Genomic DNA, 23,124 nt, shown 5'->3' with positions numbered 1-23,124 from the left:
GGAGAGAATACACCACTTCCTGCAGGACAGACAGCAGCTGATAAGTACTGGAAGACTGGAAGATTTCTAAATAGAAGTAAATTTTATTGTTCTTTTTATAACTGTGGTTTCCTGGAGTAGAAGCGAGGAATGGACGGGGCAGCCTCCCTGCTGTCAGTCTCCTATAAGGAAGGCTCCATGTGCTTCCATGATGTTCATCTATTTCATATATAGGCGGATACGAGGCTTTCTTGTATTGCATCCACCATACACATATGTTCTGCAGCATGCTGACTATCCTGGACCTTCTATATTTCATCTTTTATTCCAGATTTACAGTGACGCAACTTTCACGGTTGGAAATCATCTTAAAATACATTTCCTTTTATTTTCACATGTGGTTCAGTCTTGAACATCTTTTTATTATTTTTAGTATTTTTATATATCTATATAGCTGTCAGAGCTCTTCCCTCAAATCCCCAGACAAATAGCTAACAGCCGCCACTATAGTGTCTGATGATTGAGCTTAAAGGGGTTGTCCAGCGAAAATCCTTTTCTTTCAAATCAACTGGTATCAGAAAGTTATATAGATTTGTAATGAACTTATATTTGAAAAATCTCAAGTCTTGCAGTACTTATTAGCTGCTGTATGTCATGCAGGAAATGTTGTTTTATTTTCAGTCTGACACAGTGCTCTCTGCTGACATCTCTGGCTAAGACAGGAACTTATATGAATCCCCATAGAAAACCTCTCCTGCTCTGGAAAGTTCCTGTCTCGGCCAGAGATGTCAGCAGAGAGCGCTGTGTCAGACTGAAAATAAAACATTTCCTGCAGGACATACAGCAGCGGATAATATATTTTTAATAGAAGTAAATTACAAATCTATATAACTTTCTGACACCAGTTGATTTGAAAGAAAAATATTTTCCCTAGACAAACCCATTTTAATGTTTAACCAGTTTGTATTTAGCTCCTAAGCGCCCCCTGGTGGTGGTGGCAGGTACATGTAGTCAGCATTGTATAATATAAAGGGTTATCCCAATACTAAAGGAGTATTCCAGGGGAAGAATTGTTTTCAAATTAACAGAAAGTTATATAGATTTTTGAAAACATCTATTTAAAAATCTCAAGTCTTCCAGTACTTATGAACTGTTGTATGTCCTGCAGGAAGTGGTGTATTCTTTCCAGTCTGACACAGTGCTCTCTGCTGCCACCTCTGTCCATGGCAGGAACTGTCCAGAGTAGTAGCAAATCCCCATAGAAAACATCTCCTGCTCTGGAGAGTTCCTGAGATGGACAGAGGTGGCAGCAGAGAGCACTGTGTCAGACTGGAGAGAATACACCACTTCCTGCAGGACATACAGCAGCTGATAAGTACTGGTAGACTGAAAGTTTTCTAAATAGAAGTAAATTACAAATCTCTGGTACTTTCTGGCACCAGTTGATTTGAAAGAAATATATATATTTGTTTTGGTGGAGTACCCCTTTAAAAAGTTTTATTTTTTTGCACAAAATGTGCGCAAATTTCCACAATAAAAGGTCTAATCTTTTAACAAATTCCATCCATAGTGTTTTATTGTTGTTTTTTTTTTTTAACTGTGGTTTCCTGAAGTAGAAGCGAGGAATGGACGGGGCAGCCTCCCTGCTGTCAGTCTCCTATAAGGAAGGCTCCATGTGCTTCCATGATGTTCATCTATTTCGTATATAGGCAGATACGAGGCTTTCTTGTATTGCATCCACCATACACATATGTTCTGCAGCATGCTGACTATCCTGGACCTTCTATATTTCATCTTTTATTCCAGATTTACAGTAACGCATCTTTCACGGTGGGAAGTCATCTTAAAATACATTTCCTTTTTTGTCACATGTGGTTCAGTCTTGAACATCTTTTTATTATTTTTAGTATTTTAGTATATCTATATAGCTGTCAGAGCTCTTCCCTCAAATCCCCAGACAAATAGCTAACAGCCGCCACTATAGTGTCTGATGTATAACCAGTCTGAAGTTAGCTCTTAAGCTCCCCCTGGTGGTGGTGGCAGGTACATGAATTCAGCATTGTATATTATAAAGGGTTATCCCAATACTAAAGGAGTATTCCAGGGGAAGAATTGTTTTTAAATGAACAGAAAGTTATATAGATTTGTAATTTACTTCTATTTAAAAATCTCCAGTTTTCAAGTACTTATCAGCTTCTGTATGTCCAGCAGGAAATGGTGTATTCTTTTCAGTCTGACACAGTGCTCTCTGCTGCCACCTCTGTCCATGTCAGGAACTGTCCAGAGCAGCAGCAGCAAATCCCCATAGAAAACCTCTCCTGCTCGGCATACCTCCCAACTGTCCCGGATTCCCTGGGACATTCCCGTTTTCGGGGTGCTGTCCCGCAGTCCCGGAACAGCCCCCAGTGTCCCGCATTATATGTGGCCCCACCGAAAAAAACAATAAACCAGTAACTCACCTGTCCGCCGGCCCCAGCAGCTCATCTCCCGGCAGAGTGCGCACTCCCGTCATCCTCCGGGGCGGGCAGCGGGGTATACAGACACTGACTGTGCCGGAAGTGACCTGCAGCCTCTATATGAATTACTTCCGGTACAGTCAGTGTCTGTATACCCCGCTGCCCGCCCCGGAGGATGACGGGAGTGCGCGCTCTGCCGGAAGAGGAGCTGCTGGGACCGGCGGACAGGTGAGTTACTGGTTTATTGTTTTTCTGGTCGGGCCACACAAATGGCTACTATGTGGGGCACTATATGTGGGATTGGCTACTATGTGGGGCACTCTATGGGGGATTGGCTACTATGTGGGGCACTATATGGGGGATTGGCTACTATGTGGGCACTATATGGGGGATTGGCTACTATGTGGGGCACTATATGGGGGATTGGCTACTATGTGGGGCACTCTATGGGGATTGGCTACTATGTGGGGCACTATATGGGGGATTGACTACTATGTGGGGCACTATATGGGGGCATTGGATACTATGTGGGCACTATATGGGGCATTGGCTACTATGTGGGGCACTCTATGGGGGATTGGCTACTATGTGGGGCATATATGGGGGCATTGGCTACTATGTGGGGCACTATATGGAGGGATTGGCTACTATGTGGGGCACTATATGGAGGGATTGGCTACTATGTGGGGCACTATATGGGGGATCTGATACTATATAGGGCATTTTTGGGGGGAATTGGATACTGTATAGGGCACTATTCAGTCAGCAGCATGTGGTAACTGTAGGGGAGTGGCTATGGAGGGTTGCTATGGGGGCGTGGCTATGGAGGGTTGCTATGGGGGCGTGGCTATGGAGGGTTGCTATGGGGGCGTGACTATGGGGACCGTGGCACACATGTCCCTCTTTGCTCTTTGCAAAAGTTGGGAGGTATGCTGCTCTGGACAGTTCCTGACATGGACTGGAAGTCCTTTTTTTTAAGGCCTGGAATACACAGCGACTTTTTTTGTAGCACTACATATTCATTTCTAACTCTTGGCCTTTAGCAGTAAGTCCTGATACATTGAGCTGTATGCAACCATATAAACTACAGCTGTAAGAGACACAGTGGGAGATTTATCAAACATGGTGTAAAGTGAGACTGGCGCAGTTGCCCCTAAAAACCAATCAGATTCCACCTTTCATTTTCCATAGACTCTGTGAGGAATGAAAGGTGGAATCTGATTGGTTGCTAGGGGCAACTGAGCCAGTCTCACTTTACACCATGTTTGATAAATCTCCCCCATGGTGTATTCCTGATAAGAGATAGCTATGCACATGATAGGGGATAAGTAGCTGACCTTGATGTATGTATATTAACATACAGTAAAAAAAAAAAAAAAAAATCAGACTGAAGTCACTCAGGAGATTCATAACACCAAGAAGTAAGATGAAGTCATACACTGTAATGACTCCATACTAATAACACTTTCCTGGAACCTTATTGTTCAGGCAGCTAAGCGAGGGTGAAGCTTCCTGATATAGGTGGTTATTGGTTGGGGACTGATTTCGGTTGCCTGCTCTGGCCCTATGAGAAGGCAGGAGCATGTGCACCCTACAGGCCGAACAGGGAACTGCAGCCAGAACAGGAGGCATAGGCAGAGGAGAAGGCAAACACTGATGATGGGTATCTCCACAGCATTGTCACCTTTTTGTAAGTGTCACCACAATCATTATACCTTTAGGATAATCAGGTATTTAATAGGTATGGATTGCCACCTTCAGCCTATTTGCAGCACTGTGCATGGGGTTCGCCTCCTCAGTACCCCTAGAAGAAGCCTGAGGGGCTCTGTGCATGGCGATCAGAGCCTCTGTACCACCTGAAGAAGCTTGAGGGGCTCTGTGCATGTGGATCACAACCTCTGTACCCCATGAAGAAACCTGAGGGGCTCTGTGCATGTCTATCACAACCTCTGTACCCCCTGAAGAAGCCTGAGGCACTCTGTGCATGGCAATCACAACCTCTGTACCCCTTGAAGAAGCCTGAGGGGCACTGTGCATGGAGACTGCCACCTCAGTACGCCCTGAAGAAGCTTTAGGGCCCCTGTGCATGGGGATTGCCACCTCAGTACCCCCTGAAGAAGGCTGAGAAACACTGTGCCAGGGGATCGCCACTTCTGTACCCCCTGAAGAAGTGGCACTGTGCCTGAAAATCGCTACATCAGTACCTCCTAAAGAAGCCTGGGGGGCACTGTGCCCAGGGATCGCCACCTTAGTACCTCCTGAAGAAGCCTGAGGGGCACTGTGCCCAGGGATCGCCACCTTAGTACCTCCTGAAGAAGCCTAGGGGGCACTGTGCCCAGGGATCGCCACCTTAGTACCTCCTGAAGAAGCCTGAGGGGCATACCTTGCATTGAAGTTTGAGGTGGACACTACTCTCAATGGCCCTTGTACATTTTATGCTTTACCTATGGCACTATATATTTATTATCAATTATCTATTTTGCATAACATATCAGCAGTCTGGCCTCCTTCCTTAATGTTCCACTGATTTTTCTTGTCCGGTGTCTTTCTCATCTATAAGTTACTTTTTGTAATTTCCTATATTTATTAGTAGTAGTTTCTTTGTAGTCTGTCTAGGGTAAGTGTAAGTATTACACAGGGTTAGTAAATCTGCCCCATAGTTTTTAGTAGTAGTTTTTGCATTTCTTTTTTTTATGGCTTTTTTTAGGGGCATTTAATGGCTTTTTTTAGTCAATGGTGAATAGAAGTTTATTTCCACTTTAACCTACAGCTTATATCTATGTACAATGTATCTGCGCTCCCACCATGCATTGCTCTCTGGTAATAGTATCCTAGAATAATTTGGGGTTTAGCTTTTCACGTGAAAAGAATAAATCATTGCAAAATCACATTACATGTGGTTCCCGGGTAGAGATGAACTAAGGATAAAGTATTACCAGAGTGAACACTAGAGGGCGTGTGTGAGATTCCATCATTGGTAATATACCAGCTATGGATGCTGCCATTTATAGGGGTATTACACACAGCATTTTTTTTTTTTATTTATATTTGTATATTTGGAAACACATCACAGTTTTAAGAAAAGGAAGAAAGAAGTGGATCCAGGAAGGAGAAATATAAGTCCTTCCTATAGATTTCTCAATTCTCTTGACTCCACTTCTGATTTTGGCTTCAGCAACTGCATAAAAAGTTGCCACAAAAACTAATGTGTGAACACCCCCCTAAAAGAAATCATTATCAAACCAGAAATACTTGGCTGTCCATAGAATAATTTCAGATAGTGAAGTGCAATTTTGTTATGTATATTGTTATGTATTTTATCAGGGTAATTGTTTAACACCAGATTCACTTCAGTAGCAGGTGAGTATGTATTTTTTGTCAGCAGTAAGTGGCGACATGGCCTCTTTGCTGCCACCAATGGCTGTGTTGGAAACTGCAGGGCTGCACAAGCCCTGATCCAAGCACAGGAACGTATTGCTAGAGCTGCAGCATGCAGATACTGAGCTTCCTCTGATGTCTCTATATTATGTGTTAGCATTAGAATAGACACTTGGGGAAGCTGTCTGTGTCACTAGCACTGCGGCTACAGCACCCTGTAGATTGACAGTTATGCCTGCTCGCTCTGCTACAAGCTGCCACAGCAGTTCTGGTGACACTCTGGTGACAGCTTTCACAAGCATGTCTGTTCTAATGCTAACATGCACGTAGACATTTAGGGAGGCTCAGTATCGCTAGCAATATTGTATTTGTGCTTGAACCAAGGCTTTAGCAGCCCTGCAGTTCCCAACACAGCTATTGGTGGCAGTAGAGGAACCATCTCACCCCTTACTGCTGCCACTGTGTTACCCACCTGTTTAGACTAGACCAGCCAACCAGATGTATGAGGCCTTCCGTCCCCTGACAGCAGATATCAGGGGACAGTATTGGGTATGTGTTGGTTTCTACTTGCCCAATCCTCTTGTTCTCAGGCAAGGACAATCAGGATGAAAAGTCTTTTGATGACTAGACGTTTTATAGAGGGACACATGTTGGGGGACCCTGCCATAGATAATAATGAAGGTAGATCAGATGTTCAGATGACTGTAGCTCTTTTTTAATTAGTCATTTGCTTCCTGAATGCAAAACTCTCTAAATGGTCTTTATTAAAGATTATCTACCTTATAGCTTCTGCCCAGAGAAAGATAAGATAAGTCTGTCTTTCTGCTGTCTCAGTGTCGGTAATAAAAGTTGGGAGGGGGAGGTAATTGTACAGAGCACCCCAGAGTGTGGACAGAAGGGAGAGCATATATGAAGGGCCGCACAAGTTAAAGGGAGAGAGAAAAGTCCACACAAGGCAGCATACTGGGGGCAAATCACATGGGCTGTGTACACGTGTACAGAACAAGCAGCTGCTGTGTACCACTCCTACTCCATGCCGCTATATCTATCACTGAGAGAGAAGAACATCTGTCTGATTAATTTAATCTTTCTTTGAGCAGCAACTAAATGGTAGGAAATATTTAATGACGACTATTTCTTTTTGCATTCAGGAAAAAAACAAATATATATCCATAGCTTTTAAAGTGTCACTGTTATTATATCTTTTAACAGTAGAAACAAAGCTATACTTACCTGTATACAGAGCCAATCTCATAAAGGCAGCTTTATAACAGCTATGCTTACCTGTATCCGGGGTCAATCCTCTGAAGGCAGCTATATAACAGCTATACTTACTGTATTCAGGTCCAGTCTCCTGAAGGCAGCTGTATAACAGCTATACTTACTGTATTCAGGTCCAGTCTCCTGAAGGTAGCTATATAACAGCTATACTTACTGTATCCAGGTCCAGTCTCCTGAAGGCTGCTATATAACAGCTATACTTACTGTATCCAGGTCCAGTCTCCTGAAGGTAGCTATATAACAGCTATACTTACTGTATCCAGGTCCAGTCTCCTGAAGGCTGCTATATAACAGCTATACTTACTGTATCCAGGTCCATTCTCCTGAAGGCTGCTATATAACAGCTATACTTACTGTATCCAGGTCCAGTCTCCTGAAGGCAGCTGTATAACAGCTATACTTACTGTATCCAGGTCCAGTCTCCTGAAGGCTGCTATATAACAGCTATACTTACTGTATCCAGGTCCAGTCTCCTGAAGGCAGCTGTATAACAGCTATACTTACTGTATCCAGGTCCAGTCTCCTGAAGGCAGCTGTATAACAGCTACACTTATTGGGGGAGATTTATCAGACATGGTGTAAAGTGACACTGGCTCAGTCGCCCCTAGCAACCAATCAGATTCTACCTTTAATTTTCCAAAAAGTCTGTGAGGAAGAAAAGGTGGAATCTGATTGGTTGCTAGGGGCAACTGAGCCAGTTTCACTTTACACCATGTTTGATAAATCTCCCCCATTGTATCCAGGTCCAGTTACCTGAAGGCAGCTATATAAAAGCTATACTTACTGTATCCAGGTCCAGTCTCCTGAAGGCAGCTATATACCAGCTATACTTACTGTATCCAGGTCCAGTCTCCTGAAGGCAGCTATATAACAGCTATACTTACTGTATCCAGGTCCAGTCCCCTGAAGGCAGCTATATAACAGCTATACTTACTGTATCCAGGTCCAGTCTCCTGAAGGCAGCTATATAACAGCTATACTTACTGTATCTAGGTCCAGTCTCCTGAAGGCAGCTATATAACAGCTATACCTACTGTATCCAGGTCCAGTCCCCTGAAGGCAGCTATATAACAGCTATACTTACTGTATCCAGGTCCAGTCTCCTGAAGGCAGCTATATACCAGCTATACTTACTGTATCCAGGTCCAGTCTCCTGAAGGCAGCTATATAACAGCTATACCTACTATATCCAGGTCCAGTCTCCTGAAGGCAGCTATATAACAGCTATACTTACTGTATCCAGGTCCAGTCTCCTGAAGGCAGCTATATACCAGCTATACTTACTGTATGCAGGTCCAGTCTCCTGAAGGCAGCTATATAACAGCTATACTTACTGTATCCAGGTCCAGTCTCCTGAAGGCAGCTATATACCAGCTATACTTACTGTATGCAGGTCCAGTCTCCTGAAGGCTGCTTTTAAGTCTTGATTGCAAGTTATTGCTAGAAATCCCAAGTTGTTCTGGACTTAGAAGTCATGAAGGTGGTGTCATTTAAAGGGAATCGCTCAGGATATGAAGTCTTAAGATGTCTTATGATGTTTTAAGCAATGTGTCACTTAAAGGAGTAGTGTGGCGCTAAACAATTATTCACAAAATAACACACATTACAAAGTTATACAACTTTGTAATGTATGTTATGTATGTGAATGGCCCCCTTCCCCGTGTTTCCCCCCACCCATGCCAAACCCGGAAGTGTGGTGCATTATACTCACTGCATCTCGTGTCGACCCCCGTCCGCCATCTTGGGACAATGACGTAGTCTTCGGGAGGCCGCCGAGCCACTCCATCCGACCCTCATGCCGGCTCCACTATGCCGCGTCATAACTGTGCTCAGCCAATCATGCACCACACTTCTGGGTCTAGCGTGGGTGGGGGGAAACACGGGGAAGGGGGCCATTCACATACATAACATACATTACAAAGTTGTATAACTTTGTAATGTGTGTTATTTTGTGAATAATTGTTTAGCGCCGCACTACCCCTTTAAATTGTTTTGTGACCTATGCCTGAGAGCAGAATTGTCATAAAATTTTGTGAATGACGAATTTCTCCTGACAAGCTCGCTGTTCAGTGTGCCGCCTTTAAGAGGAGTTCCGTCAGTTCCTGTATGGATCCCAAATGACCATTAAATCCTCCTAAAAGTACTATATATATATATTTTATGGTGGTGAAAGTTTTGAACACATGCAATTGCACTCGTTTTTTGTGTTATTGTTTATATTTTTATAGTTATTACATCTTCTAAATCCGCTGCACAGACATATAAATTCGGGCCTCCAGCTTCTTATGTGTTTTCCTATGTCAGTCAAAATTTTGATCCATTTCAGATAAAAAAAACCATTCACTATACTGTCAGGAATAAGGCGGTGTTCACATTTCTTGCCAGATTTTGTAACAAAATGACATATGTTTTCAATTGATTTTCAGCCTTTTTAAAAAAAATTCAAAGATTGTCCTGAAAATATCCCTTTTTTTTTTAAATTTACTAGTAATATCAGTGGGTAAATTACTACAGATCTGTCACGGATTCTTTTATGAACATTACAATGGATAAAAAAAAGTCAGTTTTCCTTAGAGCTTCCCAGCCCTAAAAGGGTTTTCTGGCAAATTTTGAATATTGGCTGGAAAAGTAAAAAAAAAAGCAATTATTTTGGGTGAGAAATGTGGCCACATTACACCCCTTTGGGTTTAAAAGGCGAGAAATAAAATAACATGATAGTGTTATTATTTTGCTTAGGGTTAGAAGGTCGCCATTCTAATGTACATGACACGTCATATGTTCTAAGAAACAAAGTGATATATGCCAGCGGTGTTATTACGTTGAAGATCAATGGTATATAATGAGACTGAGTATGACAGAGTGGTTGCATCTCAGGACTGTTCATGTTTGTCCAGTTGACTAGTAGGCATAACCAGGGTTAACCTAGTAAACCCAACAGCACATTGATGATTTAATATATTGGCATTGGCTGTGTGTACTATGTATGCTACATGCAGGCTTGGACTGGCCCACCAAAGCACTGGGGAATCCCCCGGTGGGCCTCGAGCTTGAGTGGGCTACATATAGTATAGTATGTTATATTATGGAATATGTGATTGCCCACTATATAGCACATTATTTGCACATTATATACTGTATATCTAGGGATACATCTTGTTTTTGCACTACATGAAGGGAATCTGTCAGCACTATATCAATAATAATAATAATACTTTCATTTGTATAGCGCCAACTGATTCCGCAGCACTTTGCCAATTTTGGTCCCTGTCCCCATTAGGTGTGGGAGGAAACCAGAATATCCAGTGGGAACATACATACTCTTTGAAAATGTTGCCCATGTGGGATTCGAACCCAGGACCCCAGTGCTGCAAGGCTACAGTGCTAACCACTGAGCGACTGTGCTTAGTGTTCAAGTGTCAAGGAGACATTGCTAAGCCGCAGCATGCATGCCTCCTTCCCTTCCCCACCCCTCCCTGCTTGGCTTCCACCACTTGGCCTGTGCATCAATAAGTGAAGGCAGGGAAAGGTAGTGGAGGGCAGAAGAGTGCATGCTGCAGCTCACCCCAGCCTCCTTAACAGTTAAACTCTAAACATGACAAATTGCTGGCAGATTCCCTTTAAATCTGATGGCTGTTATATTTACAATAAATGGAGTCTGATTGACATTGAATGAATATTAGAACATTTGTAAATGTGTGCAAAATACACATACACAAAGGTACACATCAATAGCTGTTGGAAGAGTCAAGAGACCATGGTTAATCCTAGTTACCACAAAAATCAACTTGGCCAACTGAAAACCATAAAAACATATACCTGTTGTCCCTGCTTACATCCCAAGTCAGCAGGCAGCTGAGGCGGGTTACTGCTGTGGCCGATGTTTGGCAGTGCCGACCCCTAATATAGCAAGTACTGTGAAACAGGATCAGGAGAATGGTTGTTGTGGTGGGAGCAGGGGAGGTAAGTATACACCTTTTTATATTTTAAAGCAGGCTGTGCTAATTTTTGATCCCCTGTAATCATGCCATATAATAGCTGTTGATCCAACACATTAGATAAAAGTAGGTTGACGATGGAACAACTAATACACAAAACATCGCTTAGATACAGCCAGATATTTTTTGTAGTTGGTGTTACAGCTGTACAAGCTAGCCATACATGATCATTGGCAACACTCGAAGGACAAACTTTTTTTCTGAGAAAGTTCTGGAAATTTAATTTCATCTTTAAGTTAGACCTAGGAGTTGGCACAGCAATCGGTATACAGCATATGTTACATGGGGGCTACAGCAGACATCAAACAATAATTGTGCAGGTGGTGCGCCATTCCTAGAGGACTGTTCATAGAAAAATTCCATATAAGAAGAAGTATGGATAGAACTCTGCCGCCTTGTAAATATTGATTCCATTTATTTCTTCAGTCCAGCAATGATAAAATCGCGTCCAACATGCATGAGATGCCAAAGTATCTGTCAACAGTTTACAGATGTTTCACGCGATACGAATACAAACTTAGACCTGGTTGGTTGTTGAATAGTTTGTGGCCGATTGGGTAGTTGGTGGCAGGAGGTTGGTTGGTCCACTGGCGGGTGACTCATTTGGGGGAGGTTGGTTGCTTGGCAGATGAATAGATGCTTAGTGGCTGGTTGGGTAGTGGCGGAAGGTTGGATGGTTCATTGGCTGGTGGATGATTGGTGACTGGTTGGCAGTAGGTTGGTTGGTTCATTGGCTGGTAAATAGTTTGTTGGGGTCTAGTTGGTGGGAGGTTGGTTGGTTTGTTGATTGTCTGATGAATACATGCTTAGCGGCTGTTTTGCAGGAGGTTGGTTGGTTCATTGGCAGGTGGATATTTGGTTGGTGTCTGGTTAGCAGGAGGTTGGTTGGTTCATTGGCTGGTGAATGGTTGGTTGGTTGATTTGTTGGTGAATAGATGCTAAGTGGCTGTTTTGCAGGAGGTTGGTTGGTTTATTGGCTGGTGGATATTTGGTGTGTGTCTGGTTAGCAGGAGGTTGGTTGGTGTCTGATTGGCCGGAGGTTGGTTGGTTCAATGACTGGAGAATGGTTGGTTGATTTGTTGGTGTATAGATGTTAAGTGGCTGTTTGGCAGGAGGTTGGTTGGTGTCTGATTGGCCAGAGGTTGGTTGGTTTATTGGCTGGTGAATGGTTAATTGGTTAATTTGCTGGTGAATAGATGCTTTATGGGTGTTTGGCAAGAGGTTTGTTGGTTTGTTGGCTGGTAGATATTTTGTTTGTATCTGGATAGCAGGAGGTTGGTTGGTGGATAGTTGGTTGATTGGTAAATAATTGATTGAAGTATGGTTGGTTGGTTGTGTCTGGTAAGCAGGAAGTTGGTTGGTTAGTAGATAGTTGATTGGTGTGTTTGGTTAATTGACTGGTGAATATATCCTTAGTGTGCGGTTGGTGAGAGGTAGGTTGGTTGGTTTATTGGTTGGCGGATATTTTGTTGGTGTCTGGTTAGCAGGAGCTTGGTGCTGGATAGTTGGTGTGTAGATGGTTGGTTGGTGTCTGGTTGGTTCATTGGCTGGTGAATATTTCCTTAGTGTCTGGTTGGCGGGGGGGTTGGTTGGTTGATGGATGGTGGTTTCTTGCTCATGTCTGGATTCCCATATTGTACAGTTCCTCCCTTTTCCTGTTCTTAATCATATATTCCCAGCAGGGTTGCTCACTCACCAGCCTATTTGTTAGAGTTTTACATTAAGACAGTAACATAAACATGGCTGTATTGTATATACCAGGCACACTACCGTGTCTGTTTATACTGCCGAGCGGACGCTTTCATCATTGCCAGCAGCAGTTCCAGGAGATGTGTAGTAAACACATTGTGAAAGGTTTGTATCTAAATGGATCAGGACACAGGCACAGGCCAGCTTAGTCTGGAAGCCGGGATTTCCAGGTCTTATGTACTTTGGCACAATCCAGCATCTACCACTTTCACCTGTCAGTCAGGGGGTCACGTCTTTACATGTGCAATGTACTCTCTACAGAACAATTGTCCTCTTCTCTGCAAATCTAATGTGTGCTGCCTTTGTATTTCTGTAGAAATTGTTCCCAGAGACCTGCGAATGAAAGAGAAGTTCTTAAAGCATTTAACAGGTATGTTGGTTGTCCTGGGAATTGGGAGGAACACAACTTCTATTCAGTTTAAAGGGGTTATCCAGCGCTACAAAAACACGGCCACTTTCTTCCAGAGACAGCACCGCTCTTGTCTCCAGCTTGGGTGGAGTTTTGCTGCTCAGTTCCATTGAAGTGAATGGAGCTTAATTGCAAACCGCACCTGAACTGGAGACAAGAGTCGTGTTGTCTCTGAAAGAAAGTGGCCATGTTTTTGTAGCACTGGATAACCCCTTTAATATTACAAGAGGCCAATGTCATCAGTTACCTATACTGAGTGCTACAAAAAAATAGAAAAATAAGTTGCTTATTGATAACTGCCGGCGATGCACCCTCAAAACATGAAGACGAATGTTCCTGTGATTTCTATGGGGAGAGATAAGACAGTTCTGGCAGCGGCTTAGCTCTCAGAAAATATAGGGGTCGGGCATGATCGAATTTCTTTGCCTGACCCCTTTGTTTTTTGAGAGATAAGCTGTTGCCAGACCTTTTTCCACCAACATTATTTGTCGTTAGACTCTCAGGAGACCCCATATGCCTTATACTAACGGCTGAACCCACTGCCATTGCCGTGGGTTTGGGCCGTGGTTTGGCTGACATCAGTATAACGTGTATGGGAACCTTTAGCTGGTGGATAGTTGGTTGGCGGATGGTTGGTTGATTTTTGCAGAAATCAATAGTACAGGCGATTTTAAGAAACTTTGTTATTGGGTTTATTAGCTGAAAAATGCTTTTTTATCATAAAAAAGCAGTTTGAAGTTCTCACCCCTGTCTTCATTGCTCTCTATGGAGAGGGAAGGGGTGCAGGGAGGTGAGGCACCAAAACAGGTCAACAAAGAGTTAATTTACAGCTACATCACCGGGCTATCTCCTCTAAAGTCAGCACTGACCTCTCTGACCTCTGAATATCTGCTTTTACAGAGGTCTTACTGTGTAATCCTTTGTTCTCTGCTCTCCGTTGCCGACTAATCTCCCTCCTCCCCCATCCATAGAGCAGACAGGGCGTATTTGATGTAAACCAGTTGAGATTTCCTGATAATGAGCAGTAAATGAGAGAGAGGAGGGGGGGGGGGGGGGGGCTGGGGAAAGTCTTTGTGAATGCAGATAATGGCATATTTGCCTAATAAACCCAATTACAAAGTTTCTTAAAATCGTCTGGACTTCTGATTTCTGCAAAAAATATAAAATGTCAGTGACACTTTAAGGTGCCGATGCACCTTCAACAAGTGTTAGCCTCCCTATGGCATGGCCAAATTTTCATGTGTCTCGTATAGAGAGGGGTAAGTTGCAGCCAGACAACTCTGGTGCTGGCTTATCCTCTGAGAACAAAAGGGTTGGGATTAAAAATCCATCATACCCAACCCCTCTTCCTACCGACATTATCTGTCAGTGGAGAGTCAGGAGGCCCCAATATGATCTAAAGAATAGGCATGAGAGTAAAGGTCCGCATGTATATTAGGGAATTGTGTCCGCAGAAGTTCTGTGATGCCAAAGTCGCTCCATTTATAGGTGGATCATTGAAGTTCCGATTTCCCCCAACCTGCGTTTCTGAAGCTTTTTACATAACGCAGACAACATTTGCGGCATCCGTTTTCTGTCAGCTGCTTATTTTTCTTATATCAAAGCGATGTATTCAGCCTCTCTATTCTGATGAAGAAACAGTGGAGAGCAGATGTGGGACGCTTTATTATATGATGAATCCTACGTGCAAGGGAGCAATTTCAGAAATAGTTGCAGTGTATAATAGGACATTTGTGACTATTATAGATGTTGTATATATAAGTAAAGGCTCACAATGATTTTTTTTGAGTGCCAACAGTAAGGGATGGCACTCGGCTGCCACCAGTGGCTGTGTTGGGAACTGCAGGGCTGCTTAAGCTCTGGTCCTGGCACAGTTGCATATCGTCAATGCTAGCATTGGAATAGACATTAGTGGACTTCATGGAGCTTTCTGTGTCACTAGCGCTGCAGCCATGGCATCCTGTAGTATCCCTACTTCATCTGCGTGCCTGCATCGCTACTGACACAGACAGCTGCCCAAAGTCTAATGTCTGTTCCAATCTAACTTGCATTGTAAAGACACCAGGGGAAGACACCAAGATGATTTGTATGACTAATGGTGTGTTTACACAGAGAGATTTATCTGACAGATTATTGAAGCCAAAGCCAGGAACAGACTATAAACAGAGAACAGGTCATAAAGGAAAGACTGAGATTACTCCTGTTTTCAAATCCATTCCTGGCTTTGGCTTCAATAATCTGTCAGATAAATCTGTCTGTGTAAGCACATCATTATGCTGCATGTAGCAGTGCTAATGATATGTTAACTGTTCCTGGACCAGGGCTTAAGCAGCCCTGCAGTTCCTGACACAGCCATTGGTGGCAGCAGAGGGGCCCATATCACCCCTTAGGGTCAGTTCACACTGAGGAATCAAAGCTGAAAATTCCGCCTGAAAATATAGTGCAGAGACAAATGCCATTGAGTTCAATAGAATTTGCGCTCTGCAGTTCACACAGCGGAATTTTTGTGTGGAATTTTCCACTGCAAATCCCAGTGAAATGAATTGAGAAGTGAGTTTCTGCTCTAAAAGCGCGGAATCAGCGTGGAATAACCATGGAAATTCAGCGCGGAATTGGAAAAAATGAATGAATTTCATTCAATGAAAAATGAATTTTGCCAGAGGTGATTCCGGGCGGAACACTTTCCTCGCTGATTCCTCAGTGTGAACTGTCCCTTACTGCTGCCACTAAATGTAAAAAATAAATAAATAATGACAATTATATTCCTAAGAAAATAAAATAAACCCATTATAGCTTATAGTCACTGGGATTTCTATTCCTAATCTCTGTACTGATCCTCTGTTCCTATAAGATGGGACTTGTTATTATAGTCACTTCTTCGTCTTCTTCTGTATTTTAGGGCGACTGTCTTTTACAAGCCCAAACTGCAATAAACACTTCCGAAGACTCTATAACAGCACAAGGGACTGCACCATCCCAGCACGTAAGTAAGAACCCATTGTAGGGGGCGGGGGGGCTCAGGATGTGATCACACCGGCTGGTCTAGAAGGAAGCAGGGAATGTGTTTTCTGCAATTTATTAGGTTTATTCATCTGTGTTGCAATGAAACAAATAGGAATAGGAATAGCTGCAGAGATAGATAATATGGGATAGATAGATAGATAGATAGATAGACAGACAGACAGACAGACAGACAGACAGACAGACAGATAGATAGATAGATAATAGATAGATAGATAGATAGATAGATAGATAGATAGATAGGAGATAGATAGATAATAGAGGATAGATTCCTCTCCTAGGCGTCATTCATCCTCACAAATACACGTAATGGCAGAAACATCAAGTGCACATGTGTCTGAAGGAGAGGACTATGACCAAATGGCTGAGCAAACAGACCAAAATGTACTGCAATTCTCCAGTGTGCTTCTACGAAAATGCTTGGATCAAGCTCTTGCACCCCTGAAACAAGATCTGCAAGACATTAAAGCAGATTTAAAGCAAATTGGAGGCAGAGTTGAGCAATTAGAGTCAAATCAAGAAATGATCATGTACTGACTCAGCAAGATCATCTTAATGATGCCTTTCTCATGTTAGAGGATCAAGAAAATAGAAGCCGCCGAAAAAATATACGTATAAGAGGGCTTCCGGAAAGCATTGCACATGAGTCTCTGCCTTCAACAGCTAATTCCATATTCTCTGGACTACTTGGAGAAGAGAGGGCTTCTAGCATAGTTATTGAAAGAATCCACAGAGCCCTGAGGCCTAAACCTGCAAATGATGACCCACCACGAGATGTCATTTGTGGACTTCTTAGCTACGTCGATACAGCCGCTCTACTAAAAGCCTCCAGAGAAACAGATGACATCTTATACGAAGGGACTAAAATCCAATTCTTCCAAGACTTAGCAGCCAGTACCTTAGCTAAAAGAAGAATTCTTAAGCCTCTGACAGAAAAGCTAAGGGAGAAGAGGATTCCTTTCAGGTGGCTATTTCCATTCGGCCTTCTCATCTCCTTCAATGGGAAGCAGCATGCAATACGGAAACCACAAGATTTAGAAGGTATATGGGAACGACTCGACATTCCACGGATGGACATTCCATCATGGCTTCCTGTCCACCTACACACCCCATTTCCAACCTTACCAACCAGAGAAGAATGGTCGACGCGCAAGAAGACTAAATCTCCTAGAAATGGGCGCCCTCCACCTACTTGAACAGATTTGGGCAGCAAGTATATTTGTTAATGCAATAGACTATTACATTTCATAGTCTCTCCTTTCTCTACAGGAATTATTTGTTGGTTATACGTCCACATTTAGGCATCTTTATTCTAATATGTTATTTCTATTTACTAGTATATATGTGGAAATATGTTAATGTTCCAGGTCATTATATTTCCTTAGTTATATATAAGCAAGAACACGAGTTCGCAGGCACCATGGTGTTTGCATCTCCTTCCACTCTATACTTGACTTATTATTCTAACTTCATTATAATGCTTCACCAAACAAAAATTAATGGTGAAGGTAGCCATCAAGTTGATTGGTTCTGCTTATTGTTCATTGTTACAGACGGTGCCCTAGCACTATTTAAAATACTACAAGTAATTTTTTTCACCACATGATTATGGCATCGCTTAACATTTCATCATGGAATGTAAGAGATAATAGAGGATAGATGGATGGATAGGAGATAGATAGATAGATAGATAGATAGATAGATAGATAGATAGATAGATAGGAGATAGATAGATAGATAGATAGATAGATAGATAGATAGAAGATAGATAGATAGATAGATAGGAGATAGATAGGAAATAGATAGATAGATAGATAGATAGATAGATAGATAGATAGATAGATAGATAGATAGGAGATAGATAGGAGATAGATAGATAAATGATAGATAGATAGATAAATGATAGATAGATAGATAGATAGATAGATAGATAGATAGATAGATAGATAGATAGATAGATAGATAGATAATATCCTACACTTTTTGTCAGTCCATAAAACCTGCTAGTAAATGAAGTCCTGTACTTGCAGCAGCCTCAGCAATAATTCTGGTAGTGTGCAGAGGTGTGAGGGGAAAACTTTAAGGGGAATGTATTATATGAGCCAGCAGACTTGTAGATAAAATGACTGTGAGCGGGTAGCACCTCCACTGTATCTGGTTGACCATGAAAACAACTTCTTATTAAGTTCTTTAACATCACCTGGTTATAGATACTTTTGTAATTTACTTCTATTTAAAAATCTCCAGTCTTCTAGTACTTATGAGCTGCTGTATGTCCTGCAGGAAGTGATGTATTCTATCCAGTCAGACACAGTGCTCTCTGTTGCCACCAATGTCCGAAGGAGAGATTTGCTATGCTATTTTATTCTTTTAGTGGACAGTTCTAACACGGACAAAGGTGGCAGCAGAGAGCACTGTGTCAGACTGGTAAGAATACACCACTTCCTGCAGGACATACAGCAGCTGATAAGTACTGGGAGATTTTTAAATAGAAGTAAATGACAAATCTCTGGCATTTTCTTACATCAGTTGAAAAATAATTAGAAATTAGAAAAAGGAGGAAAAACTAAGTACTGAAGAGAAAGATTCTCATACAGTAAGTAGGGAATGTGAGGATCTAAGGCTATTGTGCAATCTATTTTTTACTGTCTGTACATTGTGGTTAAAGGGGTTGTCCAGTGAAAAACTTTTTTCTTTTAAATCAACTGGTATCAGAAAGTTTTATATAGATTTGTAATTTACTACTATTAAAAAATCTCTAGTCTTCCCATACTTATTAGCTGCTGTATGTCCTGCAGGAAGTGGTGTTTTATTTTCAGTCTTACACAGTGCTCTCTGCTGCCACCTCTGTTCATGTCAGGAACTGCCCAGAGCAAGAGAAGTTTTCTATGGGGATTCATAGAAAACCAAGACAGAGTTCCAGAGTGCCTGAGATGTCAGCAGAGCACTGTGTCAGACTGAAAATAAAACATTTCCTGCAGGACATACAGCAGCTGATACGTATGGGAAGACATAAGATTTTTAATAGAAAAATTACAAATCTATATAACTTTCTGACTCCAGTTGATTTGCAAGAAAACGTTTTTCGCTGGACAACCCCTTTAATTCCTATGTTATGCATAGTCATCTATTATCCCAGCTGCTATACAGCCGGCTTGGCAGTCCGACTCTCTGCATTCATCCCATGGCACGCTCTGTGGTTGAATAAACAGATAATAAATGTCCATGATATAGAAGCCTTCCTATAATGTACAGCTTTTCTATAAATAGCCTCCCCCTTCTTTTCTGGGCATTGTGTAAGCAGCCCCTAATGGTAGGATCTTACCTAATTACTATGTAGACATTGTAGCCCGGGCTCCGTAGTACAAGCCGCAGGACTGTGCCTATTAATGCATTCATAAATCACACATGAATAGAACCCGAGCGGAATCCTTTATTCTACGCTAAATCCAGGAGACCTCTTGTATAAAGCCCCACTTCCTATCAGACACAATTAGACTCATTTATTATTATTAAAGGGGTAGTTCACCAATTTCAAATCAACTGGTGCTAGAAAGTGCCAGAGATTTGCAATTTACTCCTATTTAAAAATCTCAAGTCTTCCAGTACTTATCAGCTGCTGTCTCTCCTGCAGGAAGTGATGTATTCTCTCCAGTGTGACACCGTGCTCTCTGCTGCCACCTCTGTCCATGTCAGGAACTGTCCAGAGCAGCAGCAAATCCCCATAGAAAACCTCTCCTGCTCTGGACAGTTCCTGACATGGACAGAGGTGGCAGCAGAGAGCACTGTGTCAGGCTGGAAAGAATACACCACTTCCTGCAGGACATACAGCAGCTGATAAGTACCGAAAGACCTAAGATTTTTAATAGAAGTAAATTGCAAATCTAAAAAAACTTTCTGAAACCAGTTGATTTGGATGGTGTATAAACACATGACATTAATGTAAGTATATTACATGCGATGTAACCTGTAGAAACAAATGATCAGCGCTGCCTTTGATGGGATTACCCCTCATACATTCCATACGGGATCTCTTACCTTTTTGCCTCAGAGATAGAAGCTTATCCTTACATCTAGATGTTACGAGACTCATGTAGAGCGATGACGAGTCCTGTGCATTGGTAATACCTTCTATGCCAGGAAACAAGTCTCGACTGTCCTTCTGTATCCTGCACAGTCTCTGCGGCTTTCTATCTATATATATATATATATTCCAATCACTGCATCTACAACCTGGGGGCATCCTCTAAATGTCGTGGAAAGTAGGGTTGTCTGTGAACATAGTCGGAGATTCTTTACTGTAAGAGCAATGAGACTATGGAACTCTGTAGATTCATTACTGTAAGAGTAGTGACACTATGAAATGAATCGATTGGAACAACGGCCGTGATTAATATGAAAATATTTGTAACTTGCCCTCTATGGAATCTACAGGGCAGGGCATAGTATACACTCCGGTCGGGATCCCTAGCAGCGCCGCAAACAACTGACATGTCCATTTTCCGTGGCTCCAGCCACTCGCTCCATTGTATGCAGTGGAGAGTTCTGATGCGGGCGCGCACAGATGCGCCCGCATCGGAACTCATCGGCGCTCATCGGTCTCATACAGCATGTGAACATAGCCTAAGTTTGTATAAATTCTTTACTGTAAGACCAGTGAGACTAGGGAACGCTATTTACAGAGACTATGTATCTATCTATAGATTCTTTACTGTAAGAGCAGCGATACTATTGAACTCTCCATAGATTCTTTACAGCAGTGAGACTATGGAACTCTATAGATTCTTTACTGTAAGAGCAATGAGACTATGAAACTATTTATAAATTTTTTACTGTAAAAACAGTGAGATTATGGAACTCTACATTCTTTACTGTTAGAACAGTGAGATTATAGAACTCTTTAGATATGCTTTACTGTTAGAGCAGTGAGACTATAAATCTCTTTATAGATTCTTTTTTGTAAGAGCAGTGAGACTATAGAACTCCATATAGATTCTTTACTGTAAGAGCAGTAAGACTATAGAACTCCATATAGATTCTTTACTGTAAGAGCAGTAAGACTATAGAACTCCTTATAGATTCTTTACTGTTAGAGCAATGAGATTATGAAACTTTAAAGATTCTTTACTGTAGGAGAAGTGAGACTATAGAACTCTCTATAGATTCTTTACTGTAAGAGCAGTGAGATTATAAAACTATAAATTCTTTACTGTACGAGCACTGAGACTGTGTGGTAGAGGATGTGGTCATGGTGAACTCATTGTGAGAATTAGAGAGGGGCCTAGATAGAGTTGTAGAGTGTAATAACATTACAGGTTAAGGCTATGTTCACACTACATAAGTTTCCGGCCGTAGCGCGTTCCGTAAATAAGCGGCCGGAGATTTACATAGTTTGCGTACAATGGAAAGTATACAATGTACGGCTGCACAGTTCACACTACGTAAGAACTTACGCCCGGATCGTATGCGGCGCTGTAGAAAATTAACCAGCCCATTGTTTCAGGACGGAAATGCCGTAACTTACGCCCGTAGCGTAACATGCGGTCCCGTACGGAGTGGTGATTTCTTCATTTTTGCACTTTGCTTTGCCGATCCAAAAGGTTCTGTGGGGTGTCCGGGGCTAGCCGAAGATATCCAACTAAAAGACCGCTGTCAGATCGCTACATAGGGTGCTCGGGAAGCGTAAGTAGACTACGGGCGTAAGTTTGCGGACCGTACGTAGCCGGCCGCAACTTACGTAAATCGCCGGCCGGAGTTTCACACGTATATATCCGGCCGTGTAAAATATGCGGCCGGACATATACGTAGTGTGAACATAGCCTAAGAGATCCTGGAGAAGGGCTGTAATCTGATTGTCAGAGTTTGAGTCAACTGGGAATTTTTATCCCTATCAGGTGAGGAAAATTGCCTCATGGTTATTTTTGCCTTTCTCTGGATCAACACTGCAGGATACTAGGTTTCACCGACATATGTCTTTATGTCTGAAATGATTGTGTTTTTTTATGTATTTGTTGATTTTTGCCTGACTTGGTATAATGGAGGGATATGGGCATGTGCAATAAGGCATCTTCATGTTTCACCACAGATTACAAGAGATGTGCAAGACTTCTCACGAGATTAGCAGTCAGTCCTATGTGTATGGATGGATAACAGGCAACGGTGAGTCCTATTCTGATGGTTACCATTTTTTGTGTTATGTAACATTGCAATATACAGAAAATGATGGAAAGTTTTGTAAAATAGGATCATTTAAAGGGGTTCTCCAGAGACCAAAAATGGCTGCAGTGTCAATGACCTCTGTATAGTTTTACAAACAACAGGTACACTTTAAGCAGCAGCAGTAAAGGCTGACAAGGCCTTTCTGCTGCCATAAAGGGCTGTATTCGGTACTGCAGGGCTGCACAAGCTTTGGTCCTGGCACATTTACATATCACTAACACTGTTGGAGGCAGCTCTAGTGATACTGAGCCTCCCCTGATGTCTATAGATATTACATTTGGGGAAGCTGTCTGTGTCACTAGCGCTGCAGCCACAGCACAGTGTAGTAGAGAGCGGGGTTACTGGCAATCCATGCTCACTCTTCTACACTGTCCTGTGGCTTCAGCGCTGCTGACAAAAAACGCTTCCCCAAATGTAATATCTATTCTAATACTAACATGTATTATATAGACATCAGGGGAGGCTCAGTATCTGCATGCAGCATCACTAGTAATATGTAACTCTTTCAAGACCAGGGCTTGCACAGCCCTGCAGTTCCAGATACAGCCATAGGTGTCACCAATTGTCACTCCTAACTGCTGCCACTCAATGTAAAACTTTTACACAAAAAGGTGTACATCTTCATTAATAGACTGTT

The 23,124-nt window shown here is 42.3% G+C and overlaps 1 protein-coding gene across 3 annotated transcripts in view; it reads left to right on the top strand.

Annotated features, from left to right (window-relative positions):
* The window catches only part of ALKAL2 (ALK and LTK ligand 2), a 38,536-nt gene that overhangs the window by 4,405 nt on the left and 11,007 nt on the right, over positions 1–23,124 (top strand). For all 3 annotated transcript variants that reach the window (XM_069973045.1, XM_069973044.1, XM_069973043.1), the window contains exons 3-5: positions 13,155–13,208; positions 16,147–16,230; positions 22,354–22,427. In XM_069973045.1, coding sequence (XP_069829146.1) covers positions 13,155–13,208; positions 16,147–16,230; positions 22,354–22,418 — 203 coding nt within the window. In that variant the 3' untranslated portion in view covers positions 22,419–22,427. The remainder of the gene's footprint in view (positions 1–13,154; positions 13,209–16,146; positions 16,231–22,353; positions 22,428–23,124) is intronic.

This window comes from Dendropsophus ebraccatus, chromosome 6, assembly GCF_027789765.1.
Source record: "Dendropsophus ebraccatus isolate aDenEbr1 chromosome 6, aDenEbr1.pat, whole genome shotgun sequence".
Classification (NCBI taxonomy): Eukaryota; Metazoa; Chordata; class Amphibia; order Anura; family Hylidae; genus Dendropsophus; species Dendropsophus ebraccatus.
The sequence above is the reverse complement of the archived record's forward strand: the minus strand, read 5'-3'. Positions and strand labels throughout refer to the sequence as shown.